Source organism: Colletes gigas, unplaced genomic scaffold, assembly GCF_013123115.1.
Source record: "Colletes gigas isolate AHSC1104 unplaced genomic scaffold, ASM1312311v1 Colletes_gigas_Sc00004, whole genome shotgun sequence".
Taxonomy (NCBI): Eukaryota; Metazoa; Arthropoda; class Insecta; order Hymenoptera; family Colletidae; genus Colletes; species Colletes gigas.
The window spans coordinates 7,605,948-7,628,925 of NW_025106633.1; the positions used below are offsets into that span (position 1 = coordinate 7,605,948).

Below are 22,978 nucleotides of genomic sequence, written 5' to 3' on the forward strand. Positions count from 1 at the left end.
GACCAGATTATAAAGTTGCTCGATTACGTTTGTGTAATTTTCCGTTCGTTTAGTCAGATGCAATGAATATTGCCTCGCGGGTGAATATATCGAACAACTATAAAAAAAACACATATTCAATTTATGTTTCAATTAACGTCGATTAGAGGGGGCAGATCTCGAGATCTTCGTGCCTGTGGTATCGTTTACGAATTGAAGATAGCGTTGCCTCTTTGTTGGATCCACGTCTAGTCGTGCACAAAGCGAGCAAAAAAGGGAGTGCCACACGATTACCGATAATCTTTATGTTTTTCTCATCGAGAGATATACAAAATAAAGTCACGAATACCAAAGTACCTGAACGATAAAGAAATAAAAATCGTAGAACGATGTTGATAACGCAGATTTCGATGGAATGTGTTTCTATAGGGAATAATGGTTCATTCTTTCAGGCTGTCCCCACCGTCCTATGGAGAAAGAATGCTTCCGAAAAGTATGTGTGTAGAGTAGTGTATCCAGACTGGTCACGACGCATCGTGTGAAAGAAAATTATACTTAAAACCGGGTAGCTGTTGCCCCCCGTCTTGGACAGGATAAATTATAAGGGGGAATACACGTTCAATTAAAAGAAAAGAGATATGTATACTCTAAAAAAGGTTTTTACTTTCTAACGTATGTTACCCTCTTTGTGGAGTTTGTTTGTGCAGACGAAGGGCGTTGTAAACGTTATCTACGGTCCTGGGACAAAGTACAGTGCCGTATGAACCATGCATCAAGTAAGTTCTTCGTTTTGTAATTCGTTTTGGAATATTTACATGGGAAGCAACATAGCCATTAAATATACATATCTCGTATGTTTTACTCTCGTAATATTTAAAAATGTCTGTATTAAAAATTGACGAAATAAAAGGAAATATACAGTATCCTTGATCAACGATACTAATTTGTTAATTAGACTATAGTATTGACGAATATTTTAACTCCAGTCTTTACAATTGTACAACATTTCGACTGTTTGTTAGTTAATTAGTTGCTACGTAGTAACAAATCGTATCATCGATATCAACGGTCTAATGAGTATTTTTGTAAGATATTGCCAGCGATGTGTTCGAGTAGACATGGCGATTATTGATATGAAATTTTTTTTTTTACACAAGATGTGTAGTCAAGCAATAATATTTAATATCGCTATCGGTTAACAAATTATTGAACGGTTTTTAGTCACTCTTCTTTGGTCCATAAAGTTGCTTTATTCCATTTTTTAATTATTCAATTTGCAAATTCTGCATTCTATCTGAAAACAAACTATATAACAGGATTTTGGCAAAGTCACAATGGGCTATAGAGAACCTACATTATATTGTTTTTTTTAAGATAAAAGAAAATATATTTTATTTTTTCCGAAGACGACCAGCATCGAATCGAAAATGTTCAATAATTTGTTAATCGGTAATGATATGAAATATTATTGCTTGCATAACCACGAAGCCTCGTGTTTTTGGTTATTGATATATTTTAATCGGTCAGTAAAACTGCTTTGTTCATTTTGTCCTATAGTTGCCGTATTAGATGAAGAGTTTCTAAAAGGTTAGTTTCCTTTGGTCTTCGAGTAGATACGGGCAAATTTCTTATCCAAATAAACAGTTTGAATAAACGATAAACAATTTTTGAGCCATTTGTTCAATAAGAAATCAAAATATGTTTCCTGTCGAACGAATAATTGTTGCAAATAAATCGTTACACAGAGCTTTTATTCGAATACAATTTTGGCTATCATCGGGCCAATCAAGGTCCATCAAGGGATACGACTTTTTTAACAATCTACAAAGCTAGTACAAAGTAGCACACGAAATTAACAACAATTTCGTGTATATTTTTCCAAAGGAGCCTTCGAACGAGGCTGTCGAAACGTTGGCATTCATATTATTATATTTCCTATCGTCAAACCGTATCCATTGCTTGAAAGATAAAAGAAAATTAATTGTTTAGAAACCATTGTTGCAAGATAATGTAATTGGAAGCAATAGTTATGATTTCGCGTAGCATCGTGGGTTCGACGCGGCCGTGGCACGTTCCTGGTACGGCGTAGTGGGAGTACCGTGGCGTGCATGCGCATTGAGGCGCTAGTGCCCAGCTGTGCGTGGACGTGAAACGCAGCGCGAGCGACGGTGGTGGCTGCTAGGAAAGCAAGCGAGCGAACGAGCGAGCAAGCGAGCAAGCAAACAGCCAGAGACTGCCCTCCTGTCTCCCCCACCCCTAGCATGCCTTGGTGAGCCCATGGCCTCCGTACACACGGAGGAGAGTGAGGCAGCCCCAGCCGCTCCTCACGTCATCCGCTGAGAGAGAGACGACGGGCCTCGACACGGCGAGGAGCAATAATTCTAACGAGCCAAGATGGCGGCGGACACGGTGGCCCTGTCCGCGCTCACGCTCGCCAGGGGCGACAAGATCCTCGTGACCGTCGAGTCCGCGCTACCGGACATCGTCGTCGTGTCCTTCGTTCACGGTGCCAAGTGCTTCCAGGGCGCGTTGCTCGACGCCACCAAGAGGTAAGCGTGCCTGCTAACGTGAACTTGTTCGTGCCTCCCGACTCTTCTTCCTTTCTCTCTACCCCGTGACTTTATTTCCCCGGTATCGTATTTGACCAGGTCCTACCCCCCCGTGGTCCTTATTTCACGTATCGTTCGCGAAATTCGCGACCGTTTCCTGACCGACGAAAAGCCTCGAGCGTGTCGCGGCCGTTGCTCGCAGGCAAAAGTTGTTCGGGGCACGATTTGTGTTTTGTCGTGTGTGTATATATATATGTACATCGTGTTCCACGGTCGAGCATCGTGTGTCGCGTGTGTGCATGTGTGTAAACGTGTTTGATAAGAACGCGACGGACGGGGACGGTGCTCGTCGACGAATTTCGAGTTAGACCGTAATTAAAGGCTACCCGCATTTCTGGCCGACGGCTAGCGACGGACGACGTTGGAAACCTCGCTTTTAGATCACCGAACGGGACACGGTCCTCACGTGCCTCGTGGATAGTGTTATTGCACATGATACGATTACCATTTAGGGGTAATGTGTAGCAACTAGTGTTAATTCGTTTTCTCTGTGTATCGGTTAGGTCCGAGGACGATCGTGCGGCTGACTTTCCATGTAACGCTTGTACATGCTTTATTCGCGGCGGTTGAACTTGGTCATCTTTTGCCCTCCGTTAGCACGATGCACGTTTCATCGGTATCGTGATTCAACTCGTAAAACGTTCCCTACCCATTCCCGTCTACTTCGTTCCCCGGCGCCAGGATTTTTATATAAATTTTCACGTTTCAAGATTTCCCCATGAAAAATCGGGGTAGTCGTTGGCCGCGCGGTTACGTGCTCTGCATGTCGTAAGTCTTCTCGTAAAGCGGCTTTTGTTCTGCAAACGGAAGTAGTTTTACGACGACCCGTGACTTGCGACTTGCACGAAGCTCTCGCACGGAACTTTTACGATCGTGAAAGAAGCATCACAGTCGTTCGTTAAAATTCTATTTATTCAACCGACAAGCTTAGCGTTTCGCGTAGGATGTCATCTCGCCTTTTGTTTTTACGGTCTCTGCCCGTTCATTTACGAATTTCTTTGCCCACGTCTCGTTTCTTCTGTCAACAAAATCACAGATCCCTTGCACGGTGGTGATAAAGTGGAATCGAACGAATCGCGACTTTGTATATTCCTTTAATTTTAATTTTACTGTGAATGTACAATCTTTGTCCTTACGCCTCCTTTATTAATAAGATTATAATCTGAGGGCGGTATCAGAGTAATTGGGGATGGTTTAAATTATATTTGTAGGCTGACATACTGTTTCAAGTGTAACCCTTGGACTTATGCATTCCATAGCAAACGACGAGACTGTTTTACAGCCAGCTGTTGAATTTTATTAGAGTGTGTGTGTGTGTGCGCTATGTACGGGCAATATCGGCTCAAAGTAAACAACTTTTTAAGTAAACAAAGGAAAGAACATTTATATATTTGATTTGAAGAAGACGAATAGCTTTCAAAATATTGATTATGTTCATTTTGATTTTATACATTTTTGTTAGCTTTCGAAACTGAATGAATTGCATATTTTGCAGTAAATTGAATTTGTTTTTCTTCGTTAAGAAGTTATGGAATGTTTACTTCACGCAAGAGGGTTAAGATATTTAGTAAGCGTAGTACTTTCTTTGTGAGGTTAAGTAAACCCGTACATTGCCGATTAATCGGTCATTTGATAGGCGTTCCAACTTTCTCGGACGACTTTTCACGTTTTATTAAAATTTTTTTTTCGTTCCTGACGCGGATGCGGAATATTACCTGTGGATTTGAAAAAGCTTCAGACACCGTGACTCATGCTTCTCGACATAGCGAACGCTACCTTGTTCGTACAGTCATTGCTGATTTCACTCCACCACGGTGAAAATATTCACTTTGACACGGAACTATCGATAGTTACTTACAGACATAAAAAGCATAAATAGACATCTATCGACTATGATCTTTACATTCACAATTTTTTTTTAGATACATAGTTTGCAAAAAAAGAAAAAACAATTTATATTTTGCATGTTTCTCTCACTCGTGGCATTATCTGTAAGCATATTATTATTCGCGACGCAGGGTTACGAATTACACAACGTTGAACGGTGAAAATTAATTAATATCTGTTGGACAAAAAACGATGAACGATACTGCAACAGCAGTTTTTTTTTTTTTTTTTTTTTTTTTTAATTTTTTCTTTCATATCTCATGGACTTGAAGTTCCGCGAAATTTTTAATTAATGCAAACGCAATTACGCGTTGTATCGCTCTGTAACATTCAGCCCCAACAAAGTAGATTTTATCAAAGTCTTTTTCCTCGTTTAATTATATTACCATAATGCTTACATCGCGCCGTACAACGGGTGATAAGAGCCGTGCAATAATCTCGTTCTCTTCATCGCGTTGTAGTGTCTCACGAAGTGAAGAATATCGTGTAATAGAGACTGCACAGGTGCCTGAATTATTCCAGTAACGCGAAACTCCAACAACTCGATTCGTCGGGTCGAAACAAGTGTTTTAATGTTCCAAGTAACTGTTCGCACAAATTCGAAAAGTTTCCATTGAATTGCCCGAGTAATTCTGAAAATTCAAGTAACTTGATTCGAGGAATTCAATTATGGGGTTACGTTGACAATTTTTGAATAACTCGACCAACGATGATAAAATTTACCCACCTTTGGTAATACAGTATTGCCTCGCTTGTTGCACCAATCTGCGTTAGGGATACTTGCAAATTACCCTTTACGACTGTTTTGTTCCGATTGGATTCCAAAAAGAGAGGTACTATATTGGGTTGTACCATAATTATTATCTTTTTTAATTAATAGAATAAAATTTGTTGGATATATGTTTTTCTGAATTATTTTCGTCGATAAATTGTTTCTTTGGATTCAGTGAAACAGACGAGCCAGTTTCTGGAAGGACGAACGACTTGACGAGCGAATATTAATATAATTTTCAATCGATCCAAAGAGCAGTGTCTTTCCCCTTCCTCTCTCCCCCTCCCACTCTTTCTCTGTTTCTCCCAAGTCATCTTACGAATTTGTCCTTTCGGTACATGTCTGCTAAGATTCTCGTCATTCGCCGAACAAATTTACATTTTTCACGAACGCGCGTGATCGATGGTGGCACCATGCATGTATTAGCGACTCCCCGGAGCCCGCCATAGCAAAGAAGGAATCACGCTCGTCGCGTCCCGGCGCTTTTTCCATTACGTAAGTGTATCATCGCGATGCTAATAATACGTTGGGCGTCCCTTGATGGATTTTGCCACGGAATTCGAGATATCTGCCGAAATCTGGGGTCGCGAACGATGTCTTAAACCGGTCGTTTTGTAAACTCTTCGAAAGGCACTTCCCTAAAATGGAAGAAAATTTCTAACCTCAAAATTACTGTCAGGTTTTAATTTCTACAATCAAATTCTGACGATCAATGTACAAAAGCATCGAGCAACCAATAAATCGGTTCTTAACGGGTTAAATTCAACGAGGTTTTTAATCAGATTTTTGTGTAGAGAGATAATATAGCGTAAAATTGAACGTAACGCGAGCCCTGGTGAATGGTAAAAAAGAAATGAATGCGGAGATAGTATCGAGACATTACATGTGAGATAAGCTAAGAAAAGAGGGGAAAAAGAGGAGGAGGAAATAAAGAGAGCCTTTACATTGCGTGTTGGAAGAGCCTATACAACAGGGTGTCCGGCCACCCCTAGGAAAAATTGTAATGAGAGATTCTACAGGTCAAAATAGAACGAAAATCAAGAATACCAATTTGTTGATGGAGGCTTCGTTAAAAAGTTATTAACATTTAAAGTTCCGTCCGTACTGAATTTTTTTCTCGAAAATGCGCAGGATTTTGGGGTTATGTCTATTCACCAAAAATGATTGTAATTGACCCCCGCAACCGAAAATAATTTTTCCAAAACGATTTTGAATTTTTTTCCCCGTCGAAAAATTTCACATCTTCTCGAATTTTTTTCTCGAAAGTGGGTAGGATTTAGAGGGTATGGCTAATGACTAAAAATGATTGTAATTGACCCCCGTAATCGAAAATAATTTTTCCAAAACGATTTGAAATTTTTTAATTTTGTCGAAAAATTTCACACCTTCTCGAATTTTTTTCTCGAAAGTGGGTAGGATTTCGAGGGTATGCCTAATGACTAAAAATGATTGCAATTGACTCCCGCATCCGAAAATAATTTTTCCAAAACGATTTTGAATTTTTTTTTTTTCCTCCGAAAAATTTCACATCTTGAATTTTTTTCTCGAAAGTGGGTAGGATTTCGAGGGTATGCCTAATGACCAAAAACGATTGTAATTGACCTCCACAACTGAAAATAATTTTTTCAGGACGATTCGAAATTTTTTTTTGTCGAAAAATTTAGGCACCTGCCCTGTTGATTTTTCTTAACCATTGGTATTTGATTTTTAACAAATTTGTTTGACGCGCTACGGAAAAGTTGTTTAGTCCTTTTTTGTAGGTACCCATGAGCTCTACTTCCCCCCAAAGTTTCATTGAAATATATTCGCTATTGTAGGAGTTATGGCTGTTTGAAAATTGGACCATTTTTTATAGGCTTTTTCTCATTTTGCGGAGTCAAGGAATAACTTTTCGAATATTTTTGGATTTTCCACATATTCTTCGTCAAAATACGCGTCGTTTGCATTTTGAAACATTAAAATCGTCCAATTCGTTCACAAGTTATGATGTTTCAAAGATTCACTTGAAGTTTCGGGGAACCATCACATTAGATTTTTGGTAAGGAATTTTTTTTCTCGAAAATGCGTAGGATTTCGGGGGTATGTGTGTTCACGAAAAATTATTGTAATTGACCCCCGCAACTGAAAATAATTTTTCCAGAACGATTTGAAATTGTTGAATTTAATTTTTTAATGACTTTTTGCCTCAGTCAAGAAATGGATATTCTTCATTTTCGTCTTATTTTGGCCTCCAGAATTTTCCATTAAATTTTTTCTCAGGGGTGGTCGAACATCCTGTATACGAAATGCCTTTAGAGGGAATAATTCGGGGAATCGTCGAATTTAATTTTAACAATTTTATATTCGATTTAATTTTTTTTATATTTGTTAACAAAAGTCTAAAATAGAACAAAGGTAGTGGTTTATCGTTTGTATCCATCTATTTGCGCAATAGTCCTCGCCCTTTCATTGTCCGTTGATTAATTCATAGGTCGTGGTATCTACAAACCATGAACATAATAAATGTAGTAAACGAAAGTACGATCCCTTTCGCGTCGGATTACGTAATATAGTTATCTGATCTTTATCTTAGAAAAATATTGAGCATGGCGGAGAAAGGATGACCTAAAAAAAAGTGTGTTGAATCACGGTCGAATCTGCGCTGTATTATTATTCCTCCGTAACGTTCAGACGCCTTTAGAATAATCTCAGAATATTATACTTAACCCGGAATACTTTTTTTACAATATTTTATTCGTGTAGTATAAAATCCATAAATGCTAAAAAATTTTTTTCTTTTTAAATCCGGATGGTAAATTTCAGAAAATTGTAACATTTTTTTTTCCTCACTCTGCCCGCTCAGAAATGAAAAATATATATTGGAAGAGCAGCAGGAAAGTAAAAGCTTGGTGGTCATTGCTGAAAGTAACGGCCACCATTATATCGCATGATGGAGTATAGTTTGCAAGTCCACCGGGAATTGATGTTTTTCTATCGCGTGTTGACGACGCTTTTAATGAAACGGTGTGAGTATACAATTGTTACACTTCGCGGCTAGTGTATACAGGGTGAGACTAGAAACTGGGTCGACCTATAGTTCTTTCACTAGAACTGAGAGGAAAATATACGGTTTAGCGAGCTCTATCTCTCTAAAACATTTTCTTTCAAATATGCACTGATTTCAACTGCAAAATGCAACTCTTAATGAAACTGGATGCATAAATTGAATCTTATGGCCACCCGGTACGCGGAACCACTAGTATAATCGTATACGAATGTTTATTAAAAAATGGAAACAAATTTTAGTCACTTTATGTGAAAAAATATACAAGAATGTGTAGGTTAGCCAGATTTTAGACTCACCCGGTACGTGAAGCATTGAGAAAATTGATCATATGTTTAATAATATAACTGATCGTGGAATTTTTATCGAATTCGTCTTATTTACTGATATTGCAATATAGGTAACTTTAGTTCAATGATCAATAAATATAGTCAGTCACAGAAGTATATATACACCTTTTGCACTCACACATCAAACTGTCGAGCATCGACTTTCGCGAAACTTGGTAGAAATGTTCGTTAGCCCTATTTGAGAACCGTACTGTACCTCGCTGCTGCCATCTTCGTCTTCGAAGACAATACTATCGTGTATATCGGTGTGCCAACCATTTTACCAATGCCTGTGCAACTCTAGAATTACAAAAAGTTGTTATACGTACGAACTAATTATAATTAAAGGTTAGAACGATAAGACCCTTTTCTTTGCATCAGAGTTTTCGGTACAGTAATTTATATTCCATTACCGAAAGCAAAATGACTGTAGTCACGCGATCCTGGCAATGTTCTCGGTATTCGACGATATCTAAATTTTTTTTAAGGGAACATTTAACTTTTCTTTTTTAATAATACGTCTTCGTTCTAAAATAAAAAATTCACAGGAATATCGAAAACGAAACGTACAAATGTTAATTTGGTAAATTATTTTACGAACACTGTGTATAGAACTGGTGCGTCTGATTGCAGTTGCATAAAATTTATTAATTGACTATTTATTGAATATTAGTTTCTGTTATTCGATATGACGAAAGGGGAAATTAAATTTTTCTATTAAAAATATTATTATTGATTAATACATTTTAACGAGCAATGCTCTTTTTTACAAACCGATGCATAAAAAATTGTGCAAAGATTTCGCCAACTTTTTATGAGCGAATGTTCTTGATAGAACATATGGAATCAATGTCCACCGTGGACAGGAGAGGAGTAGCAGAAATGATTTCGAGGCTTCCCCTCTAGTACATCAGTTGCTGTGTATCGATCCCGCGAATTTACGGTGGTTCGTATCCAGCAATGATTGGATGCGGGTATTAAATGTTAATGGCTATAGTGTGTCGAACATCGGGATGCAGTTTTGCTGTTAAACTTTGTTTGCCCCACGATACGGGAAAAGGGGTCGAATTATGATGCACGATGAAGTTGGTACGAATTATAAGAAACTTCAGAATCAATTACATTCGTATTCGTCGAAGTAAAACTGGCAACAAGCACTTTGTTTTTTTTTTATTAATTGTTTGCAGTCATAAAGATTAAAAGGTTACCATTGACTAGGTGTCTTGGTTTATAAATTTCCCAGTAGACGAGTAACTTGTTAATTTGTTTTTACAGAGCATTCGTGGTAATAATAACGTCGAGAGTTTTTTTATTGTTTCGCTGGAAGTCGTAACTTATTAAAATAAATATAATTTTCCTCGCTATTCGAATTCCTAGTTATTTCTGATGTTATAAACATTTTCGTGCCCGGCCCTGGCATGAACGCGGAAAGAAAAAAAAATTGTTTCAGTTCCCACGCGGAAAAAGAGAAACTGCTCGAAATATTACGCGCGTTGCCCGATTATTTCGAGCAGCAATGTTTAAAAGATGAAAACTTTCGGTCGGTGAAAAGCCATCTTGAGCGGTAAAACGAGTAATAAATAAACACGTACGCGTACGACGCTTGCCGGGCGAATAAATATTTATGCAAATGGCACTCGAGCCAACGAGAATATTCAACGTTGCTAGTCGTAAATAAATACAGATATTTAAGATTACCCATCGATGTCGTTCGGCATCGTTTTCACTTCGGCGTTTCTCTCGATATACACTAACGACCAAAAGTTTTGGAATCACCGTGCGAATAATAAGAAACTGGACCCTCTTGAGAAGAAAATTTTCATTTACGAATTTTTTGTGAAATACTTGTAATCTCGTTGATACACTGTTCTGGAGAATAGTGTACTGCAACCGTGAAAATAGACAAAAGTAGAGGTTAAGCCGCTTCGTACGGGTTAACCCATTCTCTCATGGGTTACTGTAACCCGTCTTGGTTAACCAGGTTAGGGTTAGATGGCGGTTAGACTCCCTAGTGACTCGACGATCGCGCAGGCCTTCGTCTCGGCTGAGAGTGGCCATTTCGTGCACTTTCTACTCGGTAAAAAATTACTAGAATTTGGCTACGTGGTCAAATAGGTCAGTGGCTCCTCCTTACAACGTTCTCTTAACGCTGGAATAATTAATTTCTTTGGTACGAAACACACCGTGAGTGTTGGTAGTTCCGGCGTTAAATTAGACTGTTTTATCTACCATCTAAAAATGATCGTTGTAGCTCGTGTTCGGTGAAAACAAAAATCCATCAGAAAAACTCCAGTGCACACGGTTGACCAAAGGTGTCCTTTCTGCGTTCGGGCATTGTAATCAGATATTCCGATCGAACTCTTCCCAGAAAGGCTCAAATGGGTTCAAGTTCAGCGACGGGGCCGCGTCGTATTTCTCGGGATCCCCTTCGTTTATTTTCGCAATAAGAAACTCTTCGCACAATGCGGACGAGTGTCTGATTTTAGTTTTATTTTAAAGAAACGAACTTTTAGAGAGTATGATTCGCAACAAGGTTGAATTTTCGCCCCTGTAAATAGTTAATCCAGTCAGAGTAACTGAAGTTTTTAAGAAAAATTTTTATTATTGGAAATATTTTATTTAATTATTATTAAATTTTTTTTTAATATTCGCTGGAAATATTTTATTCTCGGATTATACGAAGCGCCTGAAACATCGCGACGGGTCGTTGGAAATTTCGGGACGTTTATTTTAAGTTGGCGACTGCAAACTTTTAGTCGTTAGTGTATCTCGCGCGAGGAGCACGTCTCGCGTGTGGAATAACTGCGTTAATGCGCTTTTACGATTTCTCAATCGATGCATTCCCGTGACACTTCATTACGAAGACCAAGGAATTATTACGTTAACTAATTCCAAGCAGATAGTATAATATTGCACGCGAGATAAGACGATGGTCAACGTAGGGTTCCAGTAATTTAAATCTCTCACGTTTCAAATTCTAAAATCTATTGTTTTGTTAGAACCAGCTCGTAGTTCGTAATATCGACGAAAGAAAAGCACGACTGTCGCTAACTCACTGGCAATTAACCGTGCTTACGCAGTTTTTAAGCTAGTTCAGAAAGTTTCCACGAGGTGGATCGAACTTGCGAGTGAAAGTGAAACGACGCTTAATTGCATCGTAACGAGCCAACCACACAGCACGAATTCTTCCACTTTGTCTTTGAGTTGCGAGCTTAATAGGACCGTTTCGTGCCGGTTGATCATACCGAGTACACCGAGTCAACCATTTTTCTCGAGGTTACTTAGAGGCAGAAAAAAAAACATTTTTTTAAAATTGTCGAAAATATATTATTACATCGCGTACATCTTTTACGATCGAATGTGAATAATCGATAATCGTTCGATTTTTTGTTATGGAATACACTTTATTATGTTTAGTATATTTTCTAAAAATCTTTATAGTTTATTATTAATTTCACCTACAGCTTTTATGGAATATTCTGACGGTGTTTTCCTCGTGAAAGATATGGCCGTTCTCTGACAAGGAATATCGCTCAAGTGTTATACGATGCTTTTTATGAAACTCGACATACATATAAAGTGCCCCCGGATACGTTACATAAATTTTTTTTCCCCCCCAAGACAAATTCGTAAATTGAAATGCTCGGAATGGTTACTAATACGTCTGTTTTACCGATAATTCTATCCCATTTACATAACAACCGTAAACTCTTTGATTATTGACATTATGTAATACATAGTTGTCCGGTATCTGTCTTGGAAAAATATTGAGTGTAGCAGAGAAAGGATGACCTAAAAAAAAGTACGCCGAGTCATACTGAATCTGAGCCATATTAATATTCCACTGTAACGCTCTAACGTGATTAGAATAATTTTAGCATAAATTTTAATAAAATCTACCTACTTAGACAGTTTCGTGCCATTAACGACCACATTTCCGTGGGTCTTCTAAATATCCAACTATGAAATTTGTAAATGTTAGTAATACTATATGTTAATTAATCTGCTTATCGTTGATTGGTCATAGAGTTATAAACTTTTATTGCTAAAAGTTTGACGATTAGAGAAAGAAGATGGTTTTGTGTACCAAAATGGCGAAGACAGATTATTATTTTTGGTATAGAAACTCCTGTTCGCTAATGGGATACCTAGAGCTAATAGTAAATCAAGCTTATCGGTTAATGGAGCGGCCACACGGACTTCGGGACAATTAAATTCAGCGGGTTGCGTTTAATAGCAAAATTAAACGACTCTCCAAAATGGCGTCGCATGTTCGCGAAAACTGCTAACGGAGTCGGCTCGTAATCTCAGAAAACATAGAATTGAACGTATAAATGGACGGATTCAATTTACTCGGTCTGTGCCTGACTTCTTATCGTGTTTGTTCGATTTGAAAAACGTTTGCAACGATAATCGCGAGATGCTAAGTGAACTTTGGTATTTGTGTACGACGCGTGCGAATGCAAAATATATGAAACAACTTTTTACAGTATTCCTAATTAAAGCAGCGTTATTTAGAATTCTACGAGCATCGGAGTTCTACTATAAACAATATTGCAACACGTTCTGAGTATAAAACGACGGTCACCGGCGACCACCATGGCGGATCAACGCGTTAAATAATTTCACGCAGAATTTCGTTTCCGTTGTTTTCGTGCAATGCTTCTTTTTTTTAAACTTAACAACGCTCCGTCAATTCCAAAGTCCCAGTCGCGTTACTCATCAGTCTTATTTTTAGAGTTGGAAAAAAACCACCCGGAAGACTGCAATATTTCGTTTTTAAGAAAAAGTAGGTTTCGCGCGTGTTGCTTTATCTAAATATTATGCATCGATATCGAAGGTCTAACAAAATATTTTTCATCCGACGTTTCGACCAAAGAATCGAAATATTTAAATAAAGCTACGGTCGGTTAAAAACATATTGACGCCCTCTGTTTTAAAATAAAAGATATCTTCACGCGCTGGAATAAAAATAGAAAAGTATTTCGAGGAATTTTTTTTTTCTAAAAGTAAAAAAGCATTTGTCTAGATCGTAGAGTCTCTATTGTGAGTTCGGAGAAAGGAAAAGGGACGGTGATGGCTCCGTATGGTCGCAAGCTATAGCGTGGTTCTCGTGGATCGTAGAACCACCATTTCGGTGGCTGATTGATGGTCGTCCTAATGACTCCTCTTGCAAATCGTCGTAGAAATCGTCCATCCTAGTGACTCTGGGGGGAAAAAGCAATATACAGTATATTGTCACCGGCAACCAGACGTTGCACGACACTGTCTGCTATATCGGGTGTTCAGAACGAACAATCAATATTCTTGCACCTTATGGGTGCCAAAATTTTCAAAAAATCGATTTTTCCCCCTCCATAAATCATCGTAAATCTACGAATTGGATTCACAAATTTTGATATCGCAAAAATAAGTGTCGTGACCAAAAACAAAAATTTGTCTGTCGTTCGACGTATTAAAAGAATTTTTATTTTTATTTTTTTTTTTTTTTTAGCCACTAACTGTTCCATTTGTCCTTCACAATGTGACGTAACGTCAGAGCGACGACCAATACCGATCAGTCACCCGGTACAGGGAACCGTCGTTAGTCTTAGAAAAATATTTCGCGTTGGAAATTTACTCTGACAAGCAGTGTACATTCCGAACAATAAATAGTCTTAAAATGACAGGAATACTATAACCTTTAAAAGCATTCTGAAAAGTTCCAACTCGATATTACCCCCCACCCCACTCGAAGTGCCTGCTACTTTGGAAAATACTGTTACGAATAAAAGAATCAAAGTGGATGAAAATAATTGTTGTATCCATCTGAAAGTTCCGATAAGTAAATTTAAACAAAGGACAAAATTGACCGCGGATCGATGCAATGCGGCTGACAGCCCCGTTAAAAAAGATCGAGCACGTTTCCTCGAGGTATTATATTTAAACAGCTCCGATTCAACGGTGGCCTGATTCAATTTGGATCCTATAAATACTGTTTCTTTGAACCCCATCGCGAGTCACGTCACCGCCCCTGTTCCCGTTGCAGTTGAAAAACAAAAAAAAAAATTAAATTAAAGTTGATATTTTCAAAGTTTTGTAACGTGACAGTGACAGTCTGTCGTGCTGTCACTCTGTGCTTTTAGAAAGCACTTCGGTAGAGCGTCGCGCGTTCAGCGTATCTAGCGATGGGAACCGATCCAATGACGTACTCGTTGAGACCAGTACGTATCAATTTCCAATCATTACATTGGTATCGATAAGGTGTGTTAATTGACGTTTGATAAAATATTTCTAGCCATTAAGATTTTACACCTTACACATCTATCAATTTTATGAATTTTTGTCACACATATTTAAGACCTTATACAGGATGTTCAGCGCAAAAATTTAATGGGAGATTCTATAGGCAAAAATAAGACGAAAATCAAGAGTACCAATTTGTTGATCGAGGCTTTGTTAAAAAGTTATTAACGTTTGAAGTTCCGCCCGTAGGACGAAACTCTGGGAATAATTAAGTTCATCTAACAGTGGTTCTCACTCAGTATGAGAAATTATATTTTTGGTAAAGAATTTTTTTCTCGAAAGTGGGTAGGATTTCTGGGGTAGTTCTATTCACCAAAAATGATTGTAATTGGCCCCCACAATCGAAAATAATTTTTTCAGAAGGATTCGAAATTTTTTTTTTCGCCGAAAAATTTCGCCACCTTCCTGAATTTTTTTCTCGAAAGTGGATAGGATTTCGGGGGTATGTCTATTCACCAAAAATGATTGTAATTGGCCCCCGCAATCGAAAATAATTTTTCCAGAACAATTTGACATTTTTTAATTTTGTCGGAAAATTGTACACATTCTCGAATTTTTTTCTCGAAAATGGGTAGGATTTCGGGGGTAGGTCTAATGACTAAAAATGATTGTAATTGACTCCCGCAACCGAAAAGAATTTTTCTAGAACGATTTGAAACTTTTCAATTTTGTCGAAAATTTATCCACCTACTCGAATTTTTTTCTCGAAAGTGGATAGGATTCCGAGAGTATGTCTAATGACCAAAAATGATTGTAATCGACCCCCGCTACTGAAAATAATTTTTCCAAAATGATTTGAAATTTTTTAATTTGGTCGAAAAATTTCACACCTTCCCGAATTTTTTTCTCGAAACTGCGTAAGATTTCGGGGATATGTCTATTGACCAAAAATGATTGTAATTGACCCCCACAACCGAAAATAATTTTTTTAGAACGATTTGAAACTTTCAAATTTCGTCGAAAATTTATCCACCTACTCGAATTTTTTTCTCAAAACTACTTAGGATTTCGGGGGTATATCTATTCATAAAAAATGATTGTAATTGGCCCCTGTAACCGATAATAATTTTTCCACGGGGATTTGAAATTTTTTAATTAAATTTTTTAATAACTTGACGAAGGCTCAATCAAGAAATTGATATTTTTAATTTTCGTCTTATTTTGCCTTGTAGGATGTAAAGAACATATTTAATATTATGTAAAATGAAAGAACGTAAACTCTATTACATTTTATATTATTAATCTAAATCGTAAATGTATCGAGAATATCGTAACGCGTCTCGATTCCATCGCTGGGTTGCAACGAACCCTGTCGTGTCACGAATTAATGGACCTATGAATTTTTATGGTTTGCCAAGCGTTTGGTACGCGTTTGTGGTTTCGTTAGACGTCGTCGACGTGCGACGTAACGCGCGGACGAAATAAATTTCGTGGTCCGTGGCGACCGTGCGGGTCTAGAAACGCGCGTATGCTGGAGCATTTTAACGCCCCCAGTCTTTGTATATACAGAGTGTCTCGTAAAACGCGTCGTATCTCTAAGTTACGGTCGATCTTCGAGTCGGCACTTAAACATTTCTTTCTGATCAAGGAATCTATTCCATTCTATTTTCAAATTGTAAGTGCCAAGGACATTTCAAGGTCATTTATATCTTCATCCATTTTGTCTTAAACTTCACGAACTTCGTATACATAATACATGGCTCGATCTTGCTTCGTGTCTGAAGTCTGCAATCGAGGAAGTACAAATACTTAATAATGCATAATAACGTGTTGCGTGAAACAAGTTTAAAATCTCGACGCGGTGAAAAACAAGTTCGAACCGTGCGAAACTGATGGACTTCCGTAAAAACGCCGCGTTGGACTTACGCCATCTTTATATGTTCTATACAAAATAACGTCGCTTTAAGATCGTTTCTTATTACGAAACTTTTTCAAAAATGAACTTCTAATTTATTTAAATTTCACGCCTACTTCTGAATAGCGATTGTGTCCAGTTTTAATATATCAATGTTAAACACGCTATTAATAATAGATGAGTTGTGTATTTAACATAGGAAATCAACGTGTTGCAATATTCGCAGTAGAATGGGAAATTTGAATACGTCAAAATCGATTATCTAATTCTCGAAATCAATTCCATTTAAATAATTCGTATCCAATAGATTGCTTGGAGAGCTGATATAATTTCTACAATGTTTCTGACAAATTTGAAAATATTAAAATCTGTTAAATGTTTATTGTAACGTGCAGCAAAAATTCCAAAACTTTTAGATAGAATATTTCTCGAACGATATTTACCATAAAGTTGGGAATGCAAATGTCAACTCTTTTTACAAGTGTACTTAAAAATGCTTGGAAGTTGAACACGTTGAACATCCCGACGTACTTTCTTATCTTAAAATATTCCTAAAGTAACCATTAATTCTTCGTGTAAGTTTTATCTTCCTATCACTTCAACTCCTGGTATAATAATAGTAGGAAATGGAGGCACTCATGTGCAAATGCCCATAACAGAATTGTTTATTAATGACTGTACTCTCATACCGATAATAGAATAGGAATTAAATTATACTATCGAACGTTTACTGTTTGCCTTTTAAATCCCAGTACATGACTACCAATTTCGATCGAATAAAGTTATGTAAATATTTCTATATTTAATAAGAGGTATTTAAATTAATAAAATTCCTTGAAATTCTGTAAAATTTAATACGAGATAAAGTTACAGATATGAAAATTTTATTTAATTAAATGAAATTATTAAATATTTATAAATGCAATAACGTGTGTTCGATGTGTCTTCTTTCGTTTATCATTTTTTTTTTTTCACGCATAAATGTTAGGATAAATATTTGTTGTGCAGAGAGATCGTGGATCGAGTCAAAATTTATGTTGCATGGAATATTTCTTGTTCCCGGGTGGGATATTGATTTTCAACAAAGCTCGTGCATTTCCGATGATAGTGGCAGAAATGGAAGGGTAGAAATTATTCAGCCGAGACGTTTTAAAATGTTCTCTTTATTAAGTGGATAATAACAATATTAATGAAAACAATCAAATTGCCAGCACCATCCTATTTATGATAACAATACACTCCACTGGCAGCTCATTGTCTATAATGTCTGAAGCATAAATGATACATTGTTTAAATTCCATTTAAGTTCTGGAATATCTGTTCAACGAGAACGCTTTTCCAAAAAGTTTTCAGTAATACCCATTAAATATTAATATTTCATTTTATCTTCATATTGCATCGAAAATTTTATAATACTTTTTGCATATAACCATAGTTCCATTATACAGAAAATATAAATATTCGACGCCAAATTATATATAAATAAATTTAACTCCTCAACGACGATGAGCTTTTCCAAAAACAGCCGACAATTATTATCTATTTTACGTGAATCTTTTTAAATTATATTGGATTTGAATTTACAAACGACACTGTCGCGAAAAGCGAGGATTCGATGGGCCTGGCGAAGAGAAAGTCCAACTGCGAAATGCCTGTGTCGCAATTAAAGGGAAAAGTTAATCAATGTAACGCAGAACGCGGCCCAAAACCGTTGACGCGTTCACGAGAGCCTGGAGATCGTGTTAACAGAAACGTTTTAAAAATAATTCGGTCGATGCGAAACCGGTGAGAATTTAGGGCGGTGGGTGCTAATTCTGACGTAGAACGCTAAGGGTGTTGTTTAAAGAGGCTTGGCAAACAACAAATTTTTCTATCGTTTAATTAATATTTTAACTCTAAAATCCCTCGATTGATTATTTGTTAAGATTCTATTTTTCCACTGTTCATCGACGTTTTTATTTAAGTGTATTTTTTATTTACGAGAAATGGGGAAAAAATCGATTTCTTATACCCGTTACGCGAGGGTCCCTAACCTCAAATGCGTGTTCGCGCGAGGGGCAGACGAGGTTTCGGCGCGAAAAATTCAAAGTAAAATCCGTCCGTTGAACCCTGGCAGCCATAGCGCGGGATTGTTCTAACAGATTTCAGTTTAACGATCCATGGCGACGCTTACGTGGCCATCTACTTTGTACCTCGTCTGGAATACCTCTCTGTACTCGGTGCTGGCTCGCAATTGGTGTCGTTCTCACAGACGTTGACGATACTCTCTTTGTTCTCTCTGTCTTTCTTTCTGGACACGAGTCGCGTTATGCCCTCGAATATAAGCCCGTGCAACGGGTAGGCTGCGACAGAACTTGCTATTGCGATTGCTACACGGAACAGACACCACCGGGGCTCCTCGAGTGCAAAACGGGGGATATAGAAAACAGCTGCTCGGATCTTGGGAGAGAAAATTTTGCGTAAGCCCCCCCCCCGGGTCGTTGACATTGTGCCACGTTTCTCTTTTGGCGACCGTGAAAAGCGAATTTGTTCGAAAGTTCGTTAAAAAAAACTCCCGGGGTTGGCGTGTTTATCTTTCGTAGAAAGGAGACGAAATTCGACACCAGCAGATATTTATACGCGGCGATACCGTTGAGACTCGGAGTCGCCCTTATCTTTGGCCGACAGCTGTGGTCGACAGTCGAAGAAAAGGATAACGAATCGGAACGAGAAAAAAAGTATTGTCTTTTGTACGAATCGTCGTCGAAATTCCAGGCTCGTATCGTTTTTTTAAATATTCACGCTTCACTGGCTCCAAGGGGGCACCCCTCGGTTACAGGGAATCGCGTCTGGGGTTTATTTTGAGAATCGCTACCGTACCCCCGGTGTATTTACTAATCATTTTTACGGTTTTTAGATTTCAATATAATTTTGGAAATTACTTTTAAAGATGTCTCGTTATTGCGAGAAACAGTGGAATTGCATGCAGCTGGTACAGGAAACGAAGCCTCGGAAAGATAAACCTCGTTAGGATAGTTTTTTTCCTTCCATCGCTGTTTTTCGTATCCTGTATATTATTATTTCTGTTTGATAGAAAAAAGTGTCTGGCAAATAATGTCTCCGCAACGGAAACATTAATGTCATTTATGGATGAATTACGCGATAATAAATACGCGAATTAATTTCGTTCTTGACGTTATTGTTTCTTGTTTCGAGGCACACAACGGTCGTTGTGTTTGCTTCTGTTAGATAAACAAGCACAAGGTACGGAATATCACGATCGCTCGACGATCTTACCCAGCATCCAAGTAGTTCAAATAAACTACACAGATAAAAATCGTGATTCGAATGATTTCGCAAATGAGAACAAGTTGTTTTCGTAAGAGGTCTCGTTTTTGCGAAAAACAAGATTCAGAGTTTCGTTCATGGCTGGAATTTTGTCACGTATCGAAATGTATGCGCTGTTATGCAACGCATACGAGAGGTTATAAAATGAAACAATTTCGGCGGAGTTCGTACAAATCCGTAGAATTTCTTTATTTGTGTTCTTTAAAAACAAACATTTGTATTGCATATTTAGGATTCGATATATTTTATTTTGATGAACAAAACGAGGCCCACCCCACTCTCTTATCTCATTACCGATCGTACTCTAAATCCCTAATTTACCGACTCTAAATGACGTAACGAATTTTTATTCTTACATATAGTCCACTGTTCTTTTTGTACTACGTGAGTCCTCCTCAAGATGGTACTGTCTCACGATGCAACCAATATTCATCGCATTTCCGATAATACAGTTTGAAAAAAAAATTCTGACAATTTACTTATCGAGGGTGCATGATTGAAATGGAAAATAATGTTACATCGGACGAGCGCAGATACGAGGATTTCATAAATATTGATACGCGATAATTAATACCCGTCGAATACATATATTTTTCGTTCCAATAATATTTTACGTAAAGCTATCAGCTGTAAAACATTACCATCGGCTCGCGCTTCGGAAATCTGTTAAAACCGTGAAAAATTATTCTGCTTGTCGACGCTGCGTGCCCCAATTTCCTCCCGGATAAATCGTCTATATTTTATTGCACGCTATAAATCACATTACTGCTGGATCCATTCGCATTATTCATCCATGGAATGCGTTCCACGATGAACGCAGAAGTTTTATAAGTTTTTTCGCGGGTTTGACCGCCGCGAAAAGCTCGTCCATCACGTGGATTTCGCAACGAGATCGGACGATGAATATAGATTCCTTCCGGTCGTCAGACGTCTGCGAACATTTATGTATTTATTTTTTGTCGCGGATGATATATGGATACATAACCTCTAATTTTATACAGGGTGTTCAGGTACCCCGGGGAAAAATTTTAGTGGGAGATTCTAGAGGCCAAAATAGGACGAAAATCAAAAATAATAATTTGTTAATGTAGGCTTCGTTAAAAAGTTATTAATGTTTAAAGTTTCGCTCGTACTGAATTTTTTTCTCGAAAGAGGGTAGGATTTCGAGGGTATGTCTAATGACCAAAAATGGTTGTAATTGACCCCTGTAACCGAAAATAATTTTTCCAAAACGATTTGAAATTTTTTAATTTTGTCGAAAAATTTCACAACTTCTCGAATTTTTTTCTCGAAAGTGCATAGGATTTCGAGGGTATGTGTAATGACTAAAAATGATTGTAATTGACTCCCGCAACCAAAAATAATTTTTTCAGAACGATTTGAAATTGTTTAATTTTGTCGAAAAATTTCACAGCTTTTCTAATTTTTTTCTTGAAAATGGTTAGGATTTCGAGGGTATGTCTAATGACTAAAAAATATTGTAATTGACCTCTGCAACTGAAAATAATTTTTTCAAAACGATTTGAAATTTTTAAATTTTGTCGAAAAATTTCACACTTTCTCGAATTTTTTTCACAAAAGTGGGTAGGATTTCGAGGGTATGTCTAATGACTAAAAATGATTGTAATTGACCCCCGCAACTGAAAATAATTTTTTCAGAACGATTTGAAATTTTTGAATTTTGTCAAAAAATTTCACAGCTTTTCGAATTATTTTCTTGAAAATGGATAGGATTTCGGGGGTAGATCTATTCACCAAAAGATATTGTAATTGTATCAGCGTAGAAATGTTACTGTACGGCGTCGCCGTGGCATAGCTTAGCAAACACCAGACCTAACCTAACTCGTTCAGCGTCGAAGGGAAAAAGTTTCCCTGGCACAATCTGGACGCGCCATACTCGTGAATTCTCCGCGTTTGGATTACCTGTGTCATCCGCCGGTTGAAACTCATTACTCTTTTCGGGTAGAATGTCTCTAATTGCGCCTTCCTTAATTACTCACGGGCCCCTGGAACACAGGGAACCCTGAGAAACGGGGACGTAATAAGAAGCCTCGCGTGTATAAACAATAAACGAATGCCACAGCCGCTGGCTGGCGAAGCTCCCGGTCTCATTGAAAAAACTTATGAAACGTAACCCACTCCGTGCTGGTGAAAAGAAGCAAAAGTTTTTCGCCTCGAAGTAACAAAAGTGAACCGCGAAGAACGAACGTGTTAGGAATCGTAATTGAATAACCGTGAGAAAAAGAACATTCAAAATGTATTAACATTTAAATATAGTTAATAACTATTACTATTTTTACTATTACAACATACACGAAAAATAAGTCTACCTCGTGGAAATTTTACGGAATTTGTCGACGTGTTAATCTAGGATGCGATCGAACCGGTGCGAGAAATTCTTCATTCCTCGAGCTCTCTTCTAAGCCCCACGACACGTCGAAATTAAAGTTCCCTTGCTCGTCGAGTCATGATTCCACGCCTGGTGACTTTTTTTCTGCCCGGTCGGCTAGCACGAATCGAGAAAAGCAGAATAATAAACCAATGCGCGCGAAAATAATCCCGGAGATGGCGCCACACGTGGCAACGTACAAACAGAACGGGGTTAGGGAACAAGACGGAGAAAAAAAGATACTTTTGGTGCTTTCAGCTAGATCCAAGGCTTCTTCCAACGATCCCCGCGTGTCGAACATCCTCCTCTTTTATATTTCTCGGATCGAGTCGTCGTTTTAGAGGCTATATTTCGGTTTTTCAAATTGTTAGAAATTCGTAAAATTTGTTCCACGATTTGTTACGATTATTGTTACTCGAAATGTTGGAACAATGGGTTGCAATCCGATCCTGGTCGAACAGTCTGAAGGGTATTACAGTATAGAGGGCTCTGTTTAGTCTGTC

At 37.8% G+C, this 22,978-nt stretch overlaps 1 protein-coding gene across 1 annotated transcript in view; it reads left to right on the forward strand.

Annotated features, from left to right (window-relative positions):
- Positions 1–2,129: 2,129 nt before the first annotated feature.
- The window catches only part of LOC122405162, a 36,956-nt gene continuing 16,107 nt past the window's right edge, over positions 2,130–22,978 (forward strand). The window contains exon 1 of the mRNA XM_043409699.1: positions 2,130–2,528. Coding sequence (XP_043265634.1) covers positions 2,374–2,528 — 155 coding nt within the window. The 5' untranslated portion in view covers positions 2,130–2,373. The remainder of the gene's footprint in view (positions 2,529–22,978) is intronic.